The sequence below is a fragment of the Dendrobates tinctorius genome, unplaced genomic scaffold (genome assembly GCF_039654945.1).
Source record: "Dendrobates tinctorius isolate UK_male_01 unplaced genomic scaffold, ASM3965494v1 ptg000029l, whole genome shotgun sequence".
NCBI classification, from domain to species: Eukaryota; Metazoa; Chordata; class Amphibia; order Anura; family Dendrobatidae; genus Dendrobates; species Dendrobates tinctorius.
Genome location: NW_027361697.1, coordinates 18108935 through 18131237, shown reverse-complemented (window position 1 = coordinate 18131237; position 22303 = coordinate 18108935). Strand labels below are relative to the sequence as shown.

Genomic DNA, 22303 nt, shown 5'->3' with positions numbered 1-22303 from the left:
GTGCAAATGAGAATAAAAATTATCCTTCTACAATGTGACAGCCCTTTAGATATTTGTAGACGGCTATTAAGTCTCCTCTCAGTCTTCTCTTTTGCAAGCTAAACAATCCCAAATCCTGCAACCTTTCCTCATAAGACAGGGTTTGCAGACCGATCACCATTCTGGTCGCTCTTTTCTGAACTTGCTCCAGTTTGTTGATGTCTTTTTTAAAATGTGGTGCCCAAAACTGGACACAGTATTCCAGATGAGGTCTGACCAAAGAGGAGTAGAGGGCAATAATGACTTCACGTGATCTAGACTGTATGCTTCTGTTAATACATCCTAGAATTGCATTTGCCTTTTTGCTGCTGCATCACACTGTTGACTCATATTCAGTCTGTGATCTATTAGTATACCCAAGTCTTTTTCACATGAGCTGTTGATTAGCCCTATTCCTCCCATTCTGTATATGCTTTTTTCATTTTTAAATTTTAATTGCCCAGATGTAGTACTTTGCATTTTTCCCTGTTAAAAACCATTCTGTTAGTTGCTGCCCATTGCTGCAGTTTATTTATATCTTTTTGAATCCTCTCTCTCTTCTCAAGTATTAGCTATCCCTCCTAGCTTTGTGTCATCAGCAAATTTAATCAGTTTACCCTCAATTCCTTCATCTAAGTCCTTGATAAAGATGTTGAACATTACAGGGCCCAGGACAAAGCCCTGTGGTATCCCACTTGAGACATTCTTCCAACAGGATGTGCAGCCATTTACGATCACTCTTTGGGTCCGATCACTAAGCCAGTTATGAATCCACCTAACAGCTGCCTTGTCCATTCCATACTTAGTCATTTTTTCAATAAGGATTGTGTGAGATACTTTGTCAAATGCTTTGCTGAAGTCAAGATATTCTATATCTACAGCATTTCCCTGATTCACCCAATCAGTGATAACAACCATAGAAGTGAAGCTCTGCACAGCATTTTCTTGAATAAAGCAGAGGTGTGCCTGCTTGGCCTCCATTCCATTCATTGTCAATGGGACTGGTAGAAGTAGCTGAGCCCCATATTGTTTTCTTTGGCAGTCCTATAGGCAATGAGTAGAAAGGAAGCCAAGTATGGACACCTCTGCTCTGTTCATTACAGGGCTTTGCACAGAAGTTCTTTGGCTTTTTGTACAGAATGTTTTATGACCTAATTGGGATGTTTCTAATATATATGTTAAAGAAACTAACATCAGTTTTTAGTCACCTCGCTTGAATCAGGGTCTTTTTCTCTACATTATGCTGCTTTCAGATAACACAAAAACCTGATGGTAGATTCCCTTTAACTTTGTCAGGCCGGCTACTTTTTGAGATGATGCTCTTCTGCTGTAAAAATATTCTTTTATTTCAAGATGTTAGGCTAGTTTCACACTAGCGTTTATTCCATGCAGCGCACGGCGCAGCTAAGCCCCGCCCCCTGCCAGCTCCCTGCCCACCCCATGTGCGCTAGTAGGCGGCGATGACTGGAAGGGGTGGGCAGGGAGCCAGCAGGGGGCGGGGCTTAGCAGCAGCCGTGCGCAGGCCATCACTGCGCTATAAAGCGCAAATGTGAAACCGGCCTTACTGAATTTTTTTAAGTGTGGTGGCAGAAATATTCCAACTGTCTTTCTATTGCATCTTCAATGTCATGCGGTTGTACAATACAATTATATTCTTATGTCCAACTACTGCCACAAAGGTTCTTTTGTACCATGCAATTTCATAAATACTCATATGCATTGGCGGATATATCATTGGTGCAACCTGTACTTTCACATAGGGACCCGAGAAGAAGGGAACCACTTCTGCCTCCAAAGCAGATGGAATTGTACATTATGATGAGCTATTAGGCTGCAAAGTGCCCTTATATTGTTCTTGCGCAGTGGCCTTTCTCTATGGAGCAACCATCAGCTCACCCGGTTGAGAAATTTCTAGAATAGGGGTGCGGTTCACAGAGACTACAGGCTGGTATCCTGAGTAAATGAACTGTAAAAAAAATGGGAAAATCCAGCAACCGCAAAAGTCATAAAACATCACATTTATTAGTAGATTAAATCATGAAAAGGAAAAATGTAAAAAATATGATAACGGTTGAAGCATTTCGAGCTACACTAGCCATGATTAAGAAGCTAGTGTAGCTCGAAACACGTTGACTGTTATCATGTTTTTAAAATTTTTTCTTTTCATGTTTTAATATACAAATAAATGCAATGTTTTATGACTTTTGTGGTTGCTGGATTTTCCTGTTTTTTTCATGGCCTTTCTCTATGTCTGCCAGCGCTCACATGCAGATCATCATGAGTGTTGGATTTTGTTGCCTTCTTGTGGTGCACTGTGATTGATTATGCCGAATTGTTAGCAGTATAAAGGTTCAATGTTGGGTGACATGCCCAAATATGAGTGGTGGAAAATTTGCTCTATTAGGACTGTTCAGTGTGGAATACATAACCGCCCTCAATCTTCAATGGGTAGATATCACTTGTAAGAAAGCCTTTTTCCATTAAGGAGATGTGGGTAAGACAAAATGATAATACTTACTGTTGCCGCTGGTCCTGCAAATGCCAAACAGAGCAACATAAGGAACGGAATAGATTCTTGAGTAGGTTCAATATAGGGCATACTAAGGCTTCTGTCATAGCAGCTAAACCCTGAATGTACTGGCTTGAAGACATCTGTCAACTCCAGAAAGTAGAGGCTCACCACTGATGAGGCCAGAATAGGCAGCTATAGTAGAAAAAAATAGAAAAAAAAATCAATGCATGTACCATAAACAGTAAGCAAAGTACGTGAAGATATACATGCATCCTTAAAAATGATACTGTATATGTGAAACAAAATAGAGTCTGAAAAATGTATCTATATATGTCCTGGCCTGTACATTCTTGCATAATTTGCATTTGTTGCTCATTTAAAGGGGTTGATTGGCTTAGGATATTAGTCATCTTTCCTTAGAATGGATCACCAGTCACCAATATCAAATTTGTGTGCGCTTGGATCTGGATAAGCAGCATGTGCTGCGGCAGGGAGTGGCGTTCACTCAAGCACATGCTGGTTATCCAGAGTTTCGTTATTGCTTGTATCCTTATGTACACTGCAATCTGTCTGAATGATGAAGGTCATTATATGGCCGAAACATCTTCTTTGAGTGCCAAGTTTTCTACAAGATTTACGTGGGATAGGATCCTACTTGGGTAAAATTTACTCGCTGGTAAACTTGTTAATACGCTGAAAGGGTAAGTGCACACAGAGTTTTTTGGATCTGCGGATTTTGTAGTAAAATCCGCAGATAAATCCACAGGACTAAAGTCCAGTGGTTTATCTGCGGATTTGCCTGCGGTTTTACACCTCATAATTGATGAGGTGTGAAATCGCAGCGGTTCTGCACAAAAGAATTGATATGCTGCGGATTGTTAACCGCAGCAAAACCGCGTGGAAAAATCCAAAGCATGTGCACAGCGGTTTTTTTTTTTACATAGAAAATAAAGGTACTGTACAATGCAGCAAAATCTGTTGCGGACCCGCAGAGCCAAAACCGCTGCGGATCCGCAGCAGAATCCGCAGCGTGTGCACATACCCTAAATGTGTGTCCCAGAAAATGCCACCGCACCTCATTGCTCCCTCAAGCTTTTTACTTTCAAGGGGTTTTATTATTAAATTTGTAAAAACAAGCAACTTTGCAATTTACCTCTTATTAAATATCCTCTTCATCCTGAAGATTTCACATTTTCTATAATGTACGTCTCATTGCCAAGAGTACCCAACACCTCAGAGTTAACTGGTTTTCTAGGCAGACTTGCAAGCTATTTGCTATAGAGCCTGCAAGAGCCGATCTGAAGCTGGCTGGATCACTGGATCAGTGTCTCAACATTACTCCCATGCTGCCAAAGACAAAGTGCCTTGGTTTGCAGCTTCAGAGAGCTGGTAGTTCGAGACAGTTGTTTAGCCATGCCACTGGCCTCAAGTGTGAATCTGTGACAAGCCGGGAGCTGGGAGGCAAAGGGATAGTGCACTCTTAAAAATATAAATATGAGACAACCCCTTTTAGATCCTCTGTTGTTTGTGGGGAGGAAAGTTTGTTAGTGGATTTATGTTCATAGGAATCAAAATGGTGGCAGTCAATTGATTTACCCATTTATGTCCACCCCAGTGCACCGCTCAGAGTGTGTGTAGAAGTTGATCGGAACATCTTAGGAAGTCTTCAGGTATTCTGATAAGCTAGCAAGACTCAGACATAAAGCCTTTTGTCCCCTATACAATGTAGTTAACTTTAGGCCAGACGATTGTTCAGCCGATGGTTCCGCTGACTCCTATCTCCCCCGACTCTTCCATACACAGGAGAGCTTAGCTGGCTGAGCCCTCCACTGTGCTCTTCGAGTCAGTTGTCAACAGAGATGTCTTATCTCCAAAAGAACAAAAGGATGGACAGTCTGAAATCTGACACACCGGATCCTTCTGTCTTCCGACATCATATGTCAGGGGACAGACGAGGCCCCATAGACAATAGATTGTCACCCGAACCTTTAGATATCGTCAGGTTCAACTTTAATGTGCATGGGGGCCTTTAGTCTGCTTTCCTACATGTAATACATAGAATGTTTGGCCCAGTATTCTTCTTGTTGAATAGAATCTGATTTATTGTTTTAGTATCTGTTTAAAAGCTCGTTAACAAAGACAAGTTATTTTAATTTAACAATAACGTATAGTTTTGAATGTGAATAGCCACAACAAAGGAAGTATTGGCATTTATAAAGCAAAAATTGCAAAATTCTTTGCGCAAATAAATAACTAAAAAGCCAAAATTATTATTATATGTTATATAAATAGCATTATAAATGGTATAAAAGTCTAAATATTACAGAACCTTGATAGAACCAGCTCTAAAGATATTTGTCACTAATTAACCAAAGAGAAGACATTTTTTATTAGATTTTTCTAATATTTGACATAATTCAAGTAGATTTTTTTATACAAAATTAGGGTGAAACTGACATTCTATGGAAAAGCACTAGAAACATGAATGTTACCCAATTGCAGTCAGTACGCTACTTGTATCCCCAAGGTAATGCCACATGTGGTTAAAAAGTGACCTCAGCTGCTCAGAGCACAAAATGTCAAGAAAATATCTTTTTTTTCCTTTTCATTTTCCCTACAGCCTGAAACTCTGCTAGAAAAATGATGTCCTAATCCTCAGAAATAAGTCATGTAAAGTTGACATTAATATTTGCCTTGTCTTTTATGACAGATCACACTATAAGAATTTATTTCTTTTTTACTTTTTTATTTGGTAATCCATTATTATTTTTTAAAAGATTCAACTCTGCAATGAGGTCAAGGCTGACGTCAGCATCTAAATGTTTAGAGAGAGGGAGAGGGACCTCTTCATCACCCCATCGGCCCCCCTGGAGATAAGATCATGACATACTGATGGGTTGCCAACAGCCCCGGTCATCAACGTGCATAAGTTATAGGGCTAAGGGAATCTGTCACCATGAAAATGCAGTATAATGTGCAGGCACCATGTTATAGAGCAGGGGAAGGTGGGCATGTTGTTATATACTTTTGTGAAAAAAGCACTAGATATATCCTGTGTTTTCATCATTTAATCCTCTGCTCTTTCTGGGCCAGTTTGGTGCAGTGGGCGGTCCTATCAGTGACTAACAGCTTTTTTGGTATAAGTGTGTATACAGATACAGCTGTCAGTCACTGATAGGACCGCCCAAAGGACCAAAAATCCCAAAAAGAGCATAGGTATAAAGGCATAAATGACAAGTTATATTAAATCTTACAAAATCACATATCAGTCTGCTAAGCTCCCCCTGCTCCATAACATGGTGCCTGCAGATCGCATTGATATTTTTTGTGACATGCTCCTTTTAATGGGGATATTCAGACCTTTGAATAAAAATGGGCCTGAGCACTAACAGGCAGGTAGTTACTACCTACCTGCCTTTTGTGCTCAGCATTGGTCTTCACTGGCACAAACTGCTCCTGTAGGCAATTCAGCTGCTCCCTGTCAGCAGAGCAGCTCTTTTCTTCTTACCTGCTCTCTTGATGAGTTGTGACTGCTGATGTCTTGTTAATTGACAGTTGTCTCTCTGCAATTAGGGGGTAAATCGGCATGATGTTGGCAGTCATGCCCTATAAACCGAGCAGCTTTTTCTTCCGTTCTGCTCTGTTGATGGGGCATGATTGCTGACGTCTTGTTGATTGACAGTCAGCTACCCGCAGTTAGGGGGTCAATCAGCATGATGCTGGCAGTCACACCCTATTAACAGAGCAAAGAGGAAGCAAAGATGTTAGCGGAAGCAGCTGAATTGCCAGCAGGCCAAGAGGAGCCTGCTGCTGCTTAGGCACTTTTTATTTAAAAAAAAAGACCAGGATATTCCCTTTAAACTAAAGCAGCGTACAACAGTCTGCTATCTCCATTGGTCAAAAGACAATAATCAGAGCTGCAGTGTGTATGCTGCCATTGCATTCAATCAGTGGATTCCTGATCTTTGTAATTGGATGTCTACTTAGAGGTAGGCTATTATTATTATTTATTTATATAGCGCCATTAACCCCTTTACCCCCATGACTGGTTTGCATGTTAATGACCAGGCCAATTTTTACAATTCTGACCACTGTCCCTTTTTGAGGTAATAACTGTGGAACGCTTCCATGGATCTCGGTGATTCTGACATTGTTTTCTCGCGACATATTGTACTTCATGTTAGTGGTAAAATCTCTTTATATGACTTGCGTTTATTTGTGAAAAAAATGGAAATTTGGCGAAAATTTCACAATTTTCCAAATTTGAATTTTCATGTCTTTAAATCACAGAAATATGTCACACAAAATACTTAATAAGTAACATTTCCCACATGTTTACTTTACATCAGCACAATTTTGGAAATAAAATTTTTTTTGTTAGGAAGTTATAAGGATTAAAAGTGCTTCCGGATTTAGGGCTGGAAATCCGCCCACCAGTGGCCCCTGTCATGTGATCGCGGGTCACCATTTGGTTGGCATGACAACCAGAGGTCTCCTGGAGACCTCTATGTTTGTCACTACCGGCTTGCTGTGATTGCCACCAGGTGGTCGGCGCTCATAGCAAGTGTGTAATTCTACTACACAGGCGATCTGATCATCGCCTGTATGAAGCAGAGCCAATCTGGTTATGGCAACTTCTAGTCTCCCATGGAGACTATTGAAGCATGCCAAAAATAAAAGAAAATGTTTTTAAAAATATAAAAAAAGTAAAAAAAATATAAAAGTTCAAATCACCCCCCTTCAGCCCATTCAAAATAAAACAATAAAAAAAATCAAACATACACGTATTTGATATCGCCGCATTCAGAATTGACAATCAATAAAAGAAAAGGATTAACCTTACTGCTAAACGGCGTAACAAGAAAAAAGTCAAAATGCCAGAATTATGTCTTTTTGGTCGACGCAACATTGCATTAAAATGCAATAACGGGCGATCAAAAGATCGTATCTGCACCAAAATGGTATCATTTAAAACATCAGCTCAGCATGCAAAAAATAAGCCCTCACCCAACACGAGATCACAAAATATGGAGATGCTACGGGTATCGGAAAATGGCGCAATTTTTTTGTAACAAACTTTGGAATTTTTTTTCACCATTTAGATAAAAAAGAACCTAGACATGTTTGGTGTCTATGAACTCATAATGACCTGGAAAATTATAGTAGCAGGTTAGTTTTAGCAGTTATTGAACATGGTAAAAAAAACCAACTGTGGGATTGCACTTTTTTTTGCAATTTCACAGCTTTTGGATTTTTTTTCCTATTTTCCAGTACACAATGTGTTAACCAATGGTGTTGGTTAAAAGAACAACACATCCCACAAAGAAAAGACTTCAAAGGGCCATTTTAATGGAAAAATAAAAAAAGTTGTGGCTCTAAGAAGAAGTGGAACAAAAAATGAAAACGCAAAATCGAAAATACATTCGGTCATAAAGGGGTTAAAACTCTCCTTTCAAATTTATCTTGAATGCAGCAGCTAGGATCATATTTCTGCACAACCGCTACACCCATGCCCCCACTCTGTGCCAGTCATTCCACTGCTTACCCCTTTGCTTCAGAGTCCAATATAAACTTTTCTCTCTTATACAAATAGCTCTCCACAGTTCTGCACCATCCTATATCTCCTCCCTCATCTCTGTCTACCATCCTACCCGTCTTCTCGTTTTGTTAAGGAGCTAAGATTAGCATAACTGTTAATCAGAAATTTCCATTCCTGTCTCAAAAACTTCTCTCATGCTGCACCAATTCTCTCGATTGCACTATCCCAGGCAGTACGATTAATTCCCAGTATCCACAGTTTTTAGAGTGGCCTAAAAACACCTTTCTTTAGGCTGGCTTATCACCTCACCTCGTGTACATAACAGTTCACTGTTCTCCCCTCCTAAATTTTCCTCAGAAAATGGTCCCTTCAATCTTCAGTTCAAATACCTCCATGCACTAATAGGATCCTGTTATGAATGAGTCACCGAGGAGGATAGCAGGCCCAGGCTAAGCCGCAGAAAACCAGAGAGGTTGGTAACTAAGTGGATTTCAGACCCCTGATCCTGTCCACACAACTAGCAGTAGCCGTGGAGCGTACCTGCGATGATCTTAGACGCCTCGGCACAGCCGGAGAGCTAACTAAGCCTAAAGCAAGAAAGGGGAAATCTAAACTGCCCTGGAGCAGACTCCAAAGGAATAGATAGCCCCCAAACATATATTGTCGGTGAGACAAGATGAAAACACAAACGCAGGAAGAAAAATAGACTGAGCAAACGATGGGGCCCACACTGACTAGACAGGACAGGAAAGGAAAGACACTATCTGCAATCACGCAAAAAACCCTGCAAAAAGTCCAACACGTCTGATGCACAAAAACACTGAAGTCGCACGACTTCGCCCCTCACTATATCAGCACTCTGGTATATTCTGAAAGCAAAGCAAAAAGAGACCAATATAAAAGGGAACAAAACAAACTGGCACATGCAGTAACTTATGGGCGGTGATTCAGCACAGCCCCAGCCAGAGCTGGCTGACCCGGACCAAACAGAGATAGACAAAACCAGATCAAATGCAAACAGAATAGCAAATGAACCACTTAGCTGAACATGCAGGGAAAGAGCAGGAGACCTCAGACCTCAGCAGGAACAGGAAGAAAATCACCAGCAGGGATAGAGGGAGTCAGCTGTCTTAAATTCCAGTCAGAAACCCCAGATCTCCAATTGTCTTCCTCATTATCAGGTGGCAAGCCTCTGTCAATCAGATCAGCTTCACTACCTCCAGTAACCACCAGAGGGAGCCCAGAAAGAGAACTCTCTATCTGACCAGCTCCACTATCTTCAGTAATCACTAGAGGGAAGCCAGAGAGAGAATTCACAACAGGATCCTATGACTAAGGGCACCATGGTGCACCAGAAATGTGTCAGGCAGAGAGTCTCTCAATTTTAAAAACTTTTTAAACATGTTCTAATAAAAAATAAATTTTACTAAAACTGGATGGATGTGCTGCAAACACCCTTCCTTATGGCCTAGGCCAATTTATACTCCTGGATATAAATTGGCCTAGGCCATTTCATACCCCTTCAAGCCAGATGATGCCCCCTCTATATCAGCAGCGTAGAGTGATATTCACAATAATTACTTAATTTTTTTAAATCTTTTTGGGGGATCAGGTTTATCACATAAGTTATGTGAGAATATAACTTACTTAAAGTTCTAAACACAAAGGCTTTTATTACTTGAACCAGAAAACCTTCAATCTGTAAAAATATTAGAGTTCCACAAGGATATAATGAGGTAAAGAATCCCGCCGCACTTCTCAGTAGTTACATGCAGCCCATTTTTCTTCAAGCGCCTCCTTATTGTGCTTCCTGAAACAGCCACACCGCTAGATTTCAGAGAGTCCAGTATTTCAGCTGATGTTATTTGTGGGTTTTTCTTTGTATCCCGAACAATTTTCCTAGCATTTGTCACAGGTCACAGGTGAAGATGTTACCTTTAGTAGCCATTTAAACCCATTTGTATCAACTTCTGTGCATGCTATCAGGCCAAAATCACCAGGGTATGTAAACTTTTGATCTGGGTCATTTGGATGTTTTGGGTTGTTATTATGACTTAAAAAGAGAAAAAACAGTAGTCTGACAATAAATGGCTTCACCCAACCACTAACTATGAGTGGAGAAAAAGTTTTGGTGTTATCATTCGTTTTCTCTGAAAAAAGGTCACAAAAGCAAAAATGCTGCCAGGGTATGTAAACTTTTGAGCACAACTGTATGCCCAGATTAAAACTGAACAGGGAGTAATTTGGCCTGTTACACAGGGATCCACACACAAGTTCCCTGACAGCGTATAGTCACGCATTAGAAGGTACAGCTTAGAATTTTGCTCTTACAATGTTGGTCAGGATAATAGGCTTTAGCACGTAGTTGTTCTTGCACTTATAGGATCACCTTGATATAATCCAGTTTTCTGTTGGGGTGCAGAGTTATAAATTTATAAGACTATTTAGTTCAACTAAACTCAAAGATACTTTGGAGACTTAATAAGTGAACTTTGCACATTATAGCACTGTTTTTTTAGAGACTTATTTTGGCAGCATAGAACTGCTTGTGGCATTCGCAACTTTGCTAATTACGCCAATAATTATAGTAAGCGCTGCCTTCTTTTTGAACTCTTTTAAGACATGGATGCTTTCTCTGTGATTATTAAACTGTTTGTTCTAACAGCAGACATCAGTTTTTCATATGACAGGACAGATTAGAAGAATAAATTCAGCATTTTTTTTCTTTGTGGTTCATTGAAAGGTAGCAATTTTCCAAAATATGACCATAACACAAGCAATCTTTTTTTCCAATAGGTAAATACAATAAGCACTTACAAAATTTCAAATGGTAACCCTATAGACTAATCAGATCACAATCTGAAGTTTACCCAACATTAGTATTCATCAATTTTTAGCAATAGCATCATGATAATGTATTTAAAATGGACCCACAAGCGCTTCTGTTTTTTAATAGATATATGTTCACCATGAATTAAGAATTTTGGAGCATCTTTTTTAGCAATCTACACATTAAAGAGGTTGTCCGGGACTTCAACATTGGTGGCCTTTGCTTAGGGTAGGTCATCAATGTCTGATCGATGGGGGTTCAACAGCCTGCACCACTGCAGATCACCTGTTCCCGGGGTCGACCGAAACTGCTCAATTGCAAAACTGCACCCTTCAGCTTCATCTGCAGTATAGTGGCTGTGGCCAGGCACTGCACATCTGCCCCTATTCAAATAAAAAAGGAGCGTATGTGCTGTACTCAGCCACGGCCACCATTCTATCCATGGCGCTGTGAAGCTCTGTAGCTTAGCAATCCCGGCCACCACCGACATTGGTAACAGCTGATCGTCAAGAGTGCCGGGATGTACCATTTCTGGGACAACTGAGGGCTGAAGTTGGTAGCCATGGGTGTGGGGGCAATATCTCTGGCCCCTTCCCAGGCTATCAATATCAACCCACAGCTGTCTGCTTAGCCTTTGCTGGTTTAAATTTATAGGGGGACCCTATGCCATTTTTTTCTGCGCTCCACGTAAATTCACCAGTAAAGGCTAAGCAAACAGCTGTGAGCTGTAAACGAAAAACCTGACATGTGCCCAGCACCAATGAATAATGGGTATGCATATATGTCTGTATTTGCTGGTCTTAAAAACGGACCTCATACGAACACAAAAAGGATGTGTGAAGGGTGCCTTACTGTATAGGTTAGTTCATTCTATATTTTAATAGAACATAACATATTTTTACAAATGTGGCAATACCAGATACGTCTATTTATTTTCATTTTCTTTACTTTAAGGGCTCGCTCACACGTTCTCATACATTTTCTAATGCGAGATAATCAGCACAAGAAAAAAAAATCCTGATCTCCACTGCCCCATAGCATAACATTGGGCCGAGTGCTAGCCGATAAAACAATGCAAAGCACTCGGCCGTGTTATACACCAGTGTGAGTGAACATTTCAACTGAGAAAATGGAGGAGATTTTAATTTAAAAAATATATATATATATAAATTTATTTTAATTTTTAATCCATTTTGGGAACTTGAGCTTGTGATTAATTGATTGCTTGTTTTGTATATTGCTATACCATAATATTGCAGTATATAGTGTAAATTATGTTCTCCTACGAAGCCCAGAATGTGACTGGGATTTAGCAGAGCACCAAAAAAAGCAGCCAAGAGGGCCTTCAGAAGACCTCCAGCCTGAAGCCCCCTAAACACTTGCAAATCCCAGTGTAAAAGTACAGATATGTCCATTTGTACTAACAGGTTACCGTAATTTTTCTTTTAGGAAGCTAATAATAAAAAAAGATTTCTGGAGCAAGCTGTCTATAGTCTTCATATTTTAAGAGTCATTTTCATCTACATGTCAAATATGTAAAAATATATAAAAACTAAGCTAAATTTCTTCCCAACATTTAAAGCTATCACTTTTCTTCAGGGTAGGTGATAAATGGCAGATCAGTAAGCTCTGACCTTTGGGACCCTACTGATACCAAGAGCGAGGCACTGAAATGCCTTGTTCACATGCTCCATTCATGTTGAAGGGACGTGACCGATACAGCCAAGAACAGCCCTCGTATAGGTGGCTGGTACTGTGCCCATTTAAATATGGTTAGGATATGATGGCCCTTTATGGTAGAGTAGTTATCTCACTTATGGTTGGCCGAAGGAGGCAGACTCGCACGGTATTCAAGATGAAGAATTTCAGTTACGAAGAGACTTGAGGTTACAGCAGCTTACATTAGACAGCCGGTTCAATGACTGGCTAGTTGCTTGACTCTTTCATCACTTACGAGACATCTCTGCTGGCAGCTTCTCAGAAGCTTCTCTGTTGCACAACAGTAGTCACGGAATTATTATGTGGCAGCTTCCGCACACACAGAGTCTCTCTGTTGGTCACAGCCCTTTTCACAGATCACATCTACACTTTCATCAGTTTTCCTGCAGCATCTTTGACGAGACTCTGGCAGCTTATCCCACAGCTACCTCCTAACAGTTCCTCACAATCAAGTATCAGTCTTTTAGTTGTCTGGGGCATAGCACTATTTTTGAAAATCAGGCATTAGTTTCTAGATCCCCTCTGGTGTCACTATAGCCTCACACCCCATTATGGAAGCTAATCGATGCTCTTTTTGGTGGCTACTAATATGCCCTTCTCCTGCTTCTCTTCGTCCTGTGTAGGGTAGCACATCAATTAATTGTCACACACAAAGACTGAGCGCTTAAATGGCTGGAGTGCTTTTTTGAGCCTACCGCAGGTGTGACCTCAACTTTCTAGCTATCTAGCTTTTATACTCTCAAAACATTACAGGGGACATTGGGGAGAAGCTAATACTGACTCCATGCTGTCTTCTGACTTACCCATATTACCTGCCCATAAGAAAACTACGGTATTTCTCTATAATTACAGTGCAAAGTTCCTTGCTACTGATCATACATAACTTACTATCAAGCAATTTACTGCATAAGGCATTTAGACTTGGGGTGTATTTTTCATACAAATGTTGTTTCTGACATCACACTCTATCCTGCAGCACACATGCGTTCCTAGCTTGTGTAAAAAAAAAGTCTACAGGAAATAATGAGCCTTGGGCACTGTTGGTTGAGGAAATTCAGCTGGAATGAAAAGTGGATCCAACAGAGATGTAGAAAAAGTGAGTATTTTATTGCTAAAAAGTTACTCAAAACTAAAAAAAAACAAAACATAAAAAGGCATGGAATGTAAGAGAGTCTGTACAACATGTTTTAAGGCTGGACCAGTAGCACTCAATGCTTAGTATTTATCCTTCAAACTTTAAGCATTTTGCGTGGATACCAAGGCAACACAAGCGCTCCTGAGTGGCTCCTACAGCTGGTCCTTTGTGCACGTGAAGCTACACCAAACACAGACCCACAGTGTTGTGCATGCCCCCTACACAACCACTCAGGCTGAACAGATCTACATTGGGCTTCCACTAGCCTATCTTGAACTTATTATTCCACGAGGCACCGAGTTTTCTCTGTTTTTCTTTTCAGCCCATTACAACTTCTGTAATTTGATACATACAATGTTGGAAGACAGTCACAGCGTGTACAGTTCAAATAACATACAGGGCCCAAGAAAAGGTGTACCTAAATAAAAAGCATAATACTGCATAAAAACAGTACGTTTCTGGCTATAGTCATCACACAACAGTGCAGCATTTCATAAATGACACTGCCAATAATACAATGCTCGGGATACCACAGGTATAACGTAGACAACAAAGTGGTGTCTCCAACAAAAATAGGTGGAAACCAAAAAATATATAGTTGTCCTGTTACAGTTCAGAATATAACAGAAGGAACTGTATTGTAAGAGGGTGAAGGACCAGATTTTAAAACATTGTACAGCTGTAACACTGAAGCTATGATAATACAAAGACCACCACCATAACAGGATAGTGCGCGTACTCTCTACAGATTGTACAATTTGCATTTACCACCTATGGCAAACCATAGGATTACCACTTATGGCCGATATAGCTCCTGACTCCTCAATATATATGAGTGCTTGACTCTATATAAGGCCGGGGTCACACTTGTGAGTGTGATGCCAGAAACTTGCATGAGTCTCTCGCATCAATACCCAACACTGCCGCCGGCACTTGGGACTGCAGCATTCAGCTACATAGAAATACATGTAGCCGCACACTCCGGTCCCGAGAGCCGGCGGCAGTGTTGGGTATTTATGCGAGAGACTCGTGCGAGTTTCTCACATCACACTAGCAAGTGTGACCCCGGCCTAAGAGTCACCTTGTAAAGAACAAAAGTTTCGGCAGTCTCAAATCGAACATGTCAAATCTTTGTCTCCCCTGACATAATTTATAGGAAGAGAGTCAGTGGTCTCCATACATATTAGACTTTCAGCAGAGCCCCCTGATTTCTAATGTGTATGGTGTGACCTTTAAGACTTGGATGAAAAAAAAGTTGCTATAAGTAAAAGTTTTATAGGATTTTTGAATGTATTTCTTGGTTGAAGAGCTTCAAGCACTATAAGTGTCAAAATATAATTTCTAATAAATAATTCACATTATTTTGACAAAAGTAGGTTGCATGATATTGATCTTCTTGAAGCTCTGTATAAATTAATAATTATGGTGAGAATACTATATCTTTTAGCACAAGCCTATAAATGTAAATGTGAGAAATGAATCACTAAAAATGATGCACAGCCTTTACCTAATACATTTACTAGGTAATCAGTAAAATATATAAAAATGTAAATTGTGAGCTACATTAATCCACAAAACATTTTTGAAATCTTACGTCATAAGAATAGTTTTCATATGGTATAATATATGTAAGTTTTACATATGTCCCTAAGGCTGGATTCACACTATTGCTACTGGTCCTGAGGCTTTCTGGCCTTCATTGGGATGGTATATATCAGTATTAAAGATTTAATAATTTATGCAAACTCAGTGGAATTCTACTTGAAATTTACAAAAATCAGCAATTGCCGAAAGATTTTTTCATCAATTGGCATCCATTCGGATTAAGCTCAATCATAAAAGGCCATCAAAAGGTTAAAAATATGAAAAATGTTATACTTACCTTACTGCTCACCTCTCGTACGCCTCCTCTCCTCTTCATTTCCTATCCGATCCTTGGCGCATCTTATCATTACAGAGAGAGATGAAATCCTGGGCCTCTTCACCATAGGCTGGCAATTCCAGCTCTGATGAGGTCCAGGATGGTTGACATTGTCACAACGTGTACAGTGACCTTAAGTGCACTTGTGTAGAACCGTAATTAGTTCCCTGCTGAGGCCTAAAGCACAGCATCACACTCTATTTAAATTTCCAGTAAGCTGCTGGGAGTTAGTCTTTTATTTTGTTTGGTTTCCCTATAAAGCTGGTGTGCTTTTGTTGTATTCTATTCCTGATTCTTACTCAGCTTATGACCCTGACTTTGGAATTCCATCTGATCTTGACTTTGGCTATTTTGACTTGATTCAACTCAACTTCTGTTGCCTGACCACTATTTCTTGACTACTCTTTTGTGCCATGATTTTGACCCAGTCTTGTCTCCACTGCTACTGATCCAGCTGGTTTGACCAATCTTGCCTCATACTCGCTCATCTGGCCAGCAACTACTGCATGGATAGACCACATAAGGCCATGTGGTAAGTCCAGATCCCTGTATGGAGGTTAAAGGATGAAAGCCAGGATTCCTCTGGGACCTAATAAGTCGAGTGGCTAAGGCCACATTTGTTAAAGGTAGCCTTTTTGAGCCAGTGGCTCAGAGAGATCCTTACAACTACGTAAAATTCTTAGTGATGAAAAAACATGGCACTCAAGTAGATAAACAGTGAAATAGAGTTCCATTTATTAATAAAATCATAAGGTTTGTTGGATGTTTTCGGTCTTGTATTCAAACCTTCATCAGAACTGATTTCTGGAGGTTAAAAGGAGAATCTGTATACAGCTGCGATTGTGCATGGAAAGGAAAGGAAAAGCTGCTGACTGCTGAATACCCTACTTGTGCATCACTTTTCCTACTGGGAGTACTGTATATTACCTTTCAATACTTAAAATTCATAAACAGAATCCTGTAAAAAACATATTTATTATATGGGTAAAATAACAATCTAACCCCATCCACACCACTGATTAGCAGTATTTTGTGTACAATGTATTTTGACAGAAAACTGCTAATCATTTTTAGGGGTGTGGTGGAACTAGGTGGCACCAGACAACTGTGATGACATTGGGTGTGGACCCACTACACCACTAGCCTGGCTGGTTACCTGGTCTTCACTAGAGCATCTGATGGTGAGGATAGGATTGGGCCGATGGGGTAGCCACCAAGTGCTAATCCAAGGTAGTGTTGGGGACTGCAGTAACTGACGTACGAATCAAGGAAGTAATATGAGGCACAGAGAGCAAAGACTCAGATGTGGTCAGGAAGTCACAGCAGGGTTAAATTCCTGCAGAGTCTGATCGCACCTCTGTATAGCCAGGTGGAGACGGCAAGAAGATGTAGCAGTGCTGGGCGTACTGCAAGAGGCAACTCAGCAAGAAGGTCTGACACGAGGAGAAGTGGTGTGGTGATGGCAGTGAGTAGAATGGCACTGAGAAAAAGTGCGAGTTACTGGTGTGACAATACCTAATCCTCTAGTGATAATCTCCTGCTGATAAAATAGTGATTTTATTAAAAGAGCAAAACATAGCCTAGTAAATGGCACATCGCTCGAATCAGGGTCTCTGCCCCTACATCATGCTGCTCTTAGATTACACAGCAAAAATCTGCTGACATATTCCTTTTAATGGCTTTCCTGATGCCTCAATTAAGCAGATGCTATACATAGTCCAATGTTAGACACTTATTACAACCAGTGATGTAAAACCTTTTTATATAGTGCAACAGCACAAATTTAACATTTAAAAGCACAGTGATGTCACAGCACTGGTATAATAACTATTGTGATGTAGCAGAAAAAAGTTAATATCTCAGGTCAGAGGTGGCATACAGTCTTGTTGTCACACTGGAATAATGAGCATAATAATGCCAAAGAACAGGGATCATAAAACCACTGATGTCATAGCTAAAGGATGAGGACCACAATGATGTCACAATAATAAACACATTCACGCACAGATGCAATGAATATAACAATGTATCAAACTGTACAAATAATGTACACACTTAATGTCACAGTGAAGAAATATTTATGAGCCCTAGTGTCAAAAAAACACTGCAACTGTATTCTCTGCCATTCATAGTCCCAGCTGGGAAGTGTCATAAAGGTATCAAGCAGGATCCCCCAAAATAAATTTATATGCTTATATTAAGGTTTTCGTAAGCAGACTTTGAGATCAACAAATATATCAGTGCACTTCCATATCTATAAAAACCTAAATGTTAATTGTCATGTAAGTCAGAAGTTGGCATTGCACATGTGGTTTCCAGGGTCAGCTATACGTGCAATATAGTATTACAGTCAATGAGATACATATTGGGACAACATGCCGGTTCTTTTTATGTACTTTTCAATTTGAGCAATTGTTGAAAACTGAGTTATGAAAACTATGTTCCAGAGCAGATTCCTGCTCTTGTGTTACATTCGAGGAGCATATAGGTAGCACCTCAAACCACTCTCATTCCTAATGTCATTGGGAATCCTATAGACTAAGGTCCACAACGTTAACCTAAAATTGACTGAGTGAGTAAACAATATGAAAAGTCAATATCTACACAGCAGCAAATGGTCTAGTGAAGTGCTATGAATTATACTTTCTACCCTGCCCCTGAGGAACAGTCATCCATTCCCACAAGACCTCTTGTGCTACTTCATCCCTCATCTTTTATATGTCTGCTTTGGAGCAGAAATAAAATATCATCAGTTCTTTTAGCCATTTAATTACTTATATTAGATGCCAAGTTAACGAGTAACTAAACTTATTTTTTATTATTATTTAATTACAGATCAGCTTTTCTAAACTTTTGAATCTTTGTACTACTGTACTCCAATACTGGTCTAAAAACATTCCCATTTATTATTCTTCTTCAATAAGTGCCTACAAGATAAGATGATAGATTACATACAGATATCAATCAGGACAGGCGTTCCTGACCTGCACGATCCTCCTTAATCATGCTTTGATGTTAGAAACATTCTGGGACAAAAGTATAGTTGGATAGATCCGTTAAGACGTGCACCGATCATGTGAGCTGAATGAAATATTTTTTTTTCAATATACCGTACTCCATTATTTTATTTTGCTTCCTTCTATCTTTAGCACCATGCTGAAACCCTGGTTTATCTGCCTACTTCATGCTTCCCTTCATCATGCTCAGACAAGAAGAGAGTTGTAAGTAGTGTCTCCGCATGTAGGAGAGGAAGAGAGAGGTTCACAAAGTAATTCAGGTTTTTGTTATAATTGAAGTTCAAATCAGCTGCTAACACAGCAGGAACTAGGCAGATAAGCCAGAATTCACAGCATGGTGTGAAAGTTCAATAGAAATAAAATAAAGATAATGGAGTATATTACTAAAATTCATAAATGTATAAAGTCTTATCAATAAAATCGAATGAAAAAAAGACAGTTTAGTTCTCATTAAGGTTACCGTTCAGGACTAAACAACTGATGACCTAGATCTTGGGTAAGTTATCAGTAGACATTGTTGGGGGGAAATATGTGGGACTCTGAGGGAATGTGCACACGATCAGTAAACGCTGGGGGTTGGACGCTACGTACTTGTCCAACTCAAAGCGGCCAGACATTACAGAATAGTGGATGGGATTTAAAAAAATCCCAAGTTCACTATGCGTCCATAGACACCCGTGGCTCACCCATGGAAACGGACATGCGGCAGGTGAGCAATTTCTCTTGCTAGTCTCCGAAAGAGAAATTTCTCCAATAGAATGTATTGGACGCGGTGAATCCGCACGGTTCAGTGATCACACCCGGATTCACCTGCGTTCAATAGATGGCAGCGCTTTGGACTCGGCGAACATGCACTGTATCCAAAGCGTTGCCACTTCTGGATTGTGTGCATTCGGCCTTACTAATCAGCTCTAAACTAATTCGATAGTATTGTCAGTATTGCATGTAAATACAAGCAATTTTGTAACTTAGTGCTTAATAACATTTTCAGCTCGAGATATGAATGTTTTTCTTTTGTTTACTGCTCTTTGCTTTGGAGACCGATCACCGATACAAGACAGCAGAACATGCATTATGCTTCCAAGCTTTCTTTTTCTTTTTTTTTCTAGCTTGTAAGCATCGTTTTACAGTTGGCCGGGATTGATGGAGTCTGCTGTTACCTCCTAATCCTGGCTAGCTTTAGCGCTGTGCTTATAAGCTTGTATCAGCGGTGGTCGGTTCTCTATACATCAAGCTGTATAGAAAACATAAGGATTAATATTTCTAATTTTAGTTTTAGAACAAGTTGTACTTCATGATAGTGGTAAATTTTGGTCACTATGATTTGCATTTATTTATGAAAATATCAAAAATTTGACAAAAAATAAGAAAATTTAGCAATTTTCTAGCTTTGTATTTTTATGCCCTTAAACCAAATAGTTATACCACACAAAATAGATGATAAATAACATTTACAGCATGTCTATTTTACATTAGCATACTTTTTTTAAACTTTTTTTCGGTAGGAAGTTAGAAGGGTTAAAGGTTAATCAGCAATTTATCATTTTTCCAACAAGATTTACCAAACCAATTTTTTTTAGGGTCCACATCACATTTAAAGTGACTTTGAGAGGCTTATGTGACAGAAAATACCAAAAATGACACCACACAAAGTGCTCAAAAGCACATAAGAAGTTAATTAACCCTTTAGGTGCTTCACAGGAATGAAAGCAATGTGGAAGGGAAAAAATGGAAATTTTACTTTTTCCCACAAAAATGTTGATTTAGTGCCAAATTATTCATATTCACAAGGGTAACAGGAGAAAATGAACCATGCAATTTGTTGTGTTATGTAAAATGCATATTGGAGTAAAGGTTTTGCTGGAATGGCTTGATAGTGCCATGTCAAATTGGCAGAGCCCCTGAGGTGCTAGAACAGTGGTCCCCCATATAAGTGACCCCATTTTACAAACTAAATCTCTCAGTGAACTCATCTAAGAGTGAAGTGATCATATTGACAACTCGTGTATCACAAAATGTTATACTATTGGGTAGTGAAGAAAATATATTTTTTTACCACAAAAATTATGTTTTAGCCCTAAATTTTACATTTTCACAAGGGGAAATGGGTAGAAATGGCACCATAGATTGTCAAACAATTTCTGTTGAATGTGGCAATACCCCATATGTGGCTGTACAGTACTGCTTAGCCTCATGGCGAGACTGAGGAAGTAAGGAGTGCTATTTGACCCTTGGAGAGCAAATTATTGTAAAATAGTTTGCAGACTCCATATACAGAGCCCCTAAGTGCCAGAGGAGCAGAATCCCCCCTCAAGTGGCCCCATTTTGGAAATTATACTCCCCATGGGAATTTATCTACAAGTGTAGTGATAATTTTGACTCCACAGCTGTTTTCCAGAAACTAGCAGCAGTAGATATTTCCACGTGATAATTGCAAATCTGCCATTATAGTGGCCGTGCATTGTAGTGCCCATACATTATGCCCAGCTTGTGCATCTGAAGACATGCACTTGAAAATTAAGCAAGCTCTTATCACTATAGGAAACCCAAACATGAGGACACTAAATGTGGTTTAGGCATTTTGGGGCCCAGAAAGTGCAGGGACGATTGGATTTGGGATCGCAAAACTTGCTGGATTTCTTTTGGGGGGAGCGAGGAGCCATAGCACTTTTCCATTGCTTTTGTACTAAAAGTAACATGGAAGCCCCCCTCTATATTTCATTGACAGATAATAGAATAACAGACCTGAGTGGGGACTTGCTTTTTTGTGAATTGATTTGAAGCTTTTACTGGGAACAATTTACAAAACATTTTGGATCACATTCATCCTGCGCTCTACGCTGAGCACTTACATCTGGATTTCCATCTAAATTTTCAAATTAGTTGATTCCGATGAAACCCAGATGGATTCATCCACTAATGAGGCAGAAGATTTACTCTGGACTCAGTTTGGCTTCTGTTCAGTGATGTTCTTCTTTTCAAAGGTGCACAAAACTGTGTCTGACCAGTCTTATATGCATGCTTAAAAAGACAGATCATAGGCCAGACGATGTCCAAAATGTTTCCATCTGGCTCATAATAGGGTTCCGTCTGAATGCCGTATTCCAGAGATTTCCCAGAAACCCTGGTGTTAGCACTCAGCACAGAGTGCAGGATAAATGTGACCCTAGCCTTACTACGATCTTTGTGAACAAATCAACAGCTGGTGAAGAACGGCTTTCATATATTTTTTACGCCGTTCCTTGTGTGTGGTAAAAGTGATGAAGGGGCCTTTTGAGCCCTGAAAGCTTGCTTGCAAATATAATTTCTCTGGTTAGCCAATAAAGGTATCACACCTTGAATACTTTTCTCATTTTTTGGGGAGGACATAAGTATTTACATCTATTTTTCTGGCTAACACGGTACCACAATTTTATTTTGTATTGTACATCGTATTTTTTTACAAAGCAAAGTTTTTGCATCCCCTTATTTTGAGAGCTATAATTTTTCTTTATTTCTGCCGACAGAGTCATGTGAGGGCTTGCTTTTTGCGGGACGAGTTGATATTTTTATTAGTACAATTTTTGGGTATAATATAACATATTTTGATCACTGTCTATTACGATTTTTGGG

General features: G+C 39.7%; 1 protein-coding gene across 1 annotated transcript in view; it reads right to left on the bottom strand.

The window, feature by feature from the left end:
- PLPPR4 (phospholipid phosphatase related 4) overlaps positions 1-22303 on the bottom strand; it is a 112116-nt gene that overhangs the window by 68808 nt on the left and 21005 nt on the right. Inside the window, exon 2 of the mRNA XM_073571408.1 lies at positions 2537-2722. Within this exon, the coding sequence (XP_073427509.1) occupies positions 2537-2722 (186 nt within the window). The remainder of the gene's footprint in view (positions 1-2536; positions 2723-22303) is intronic.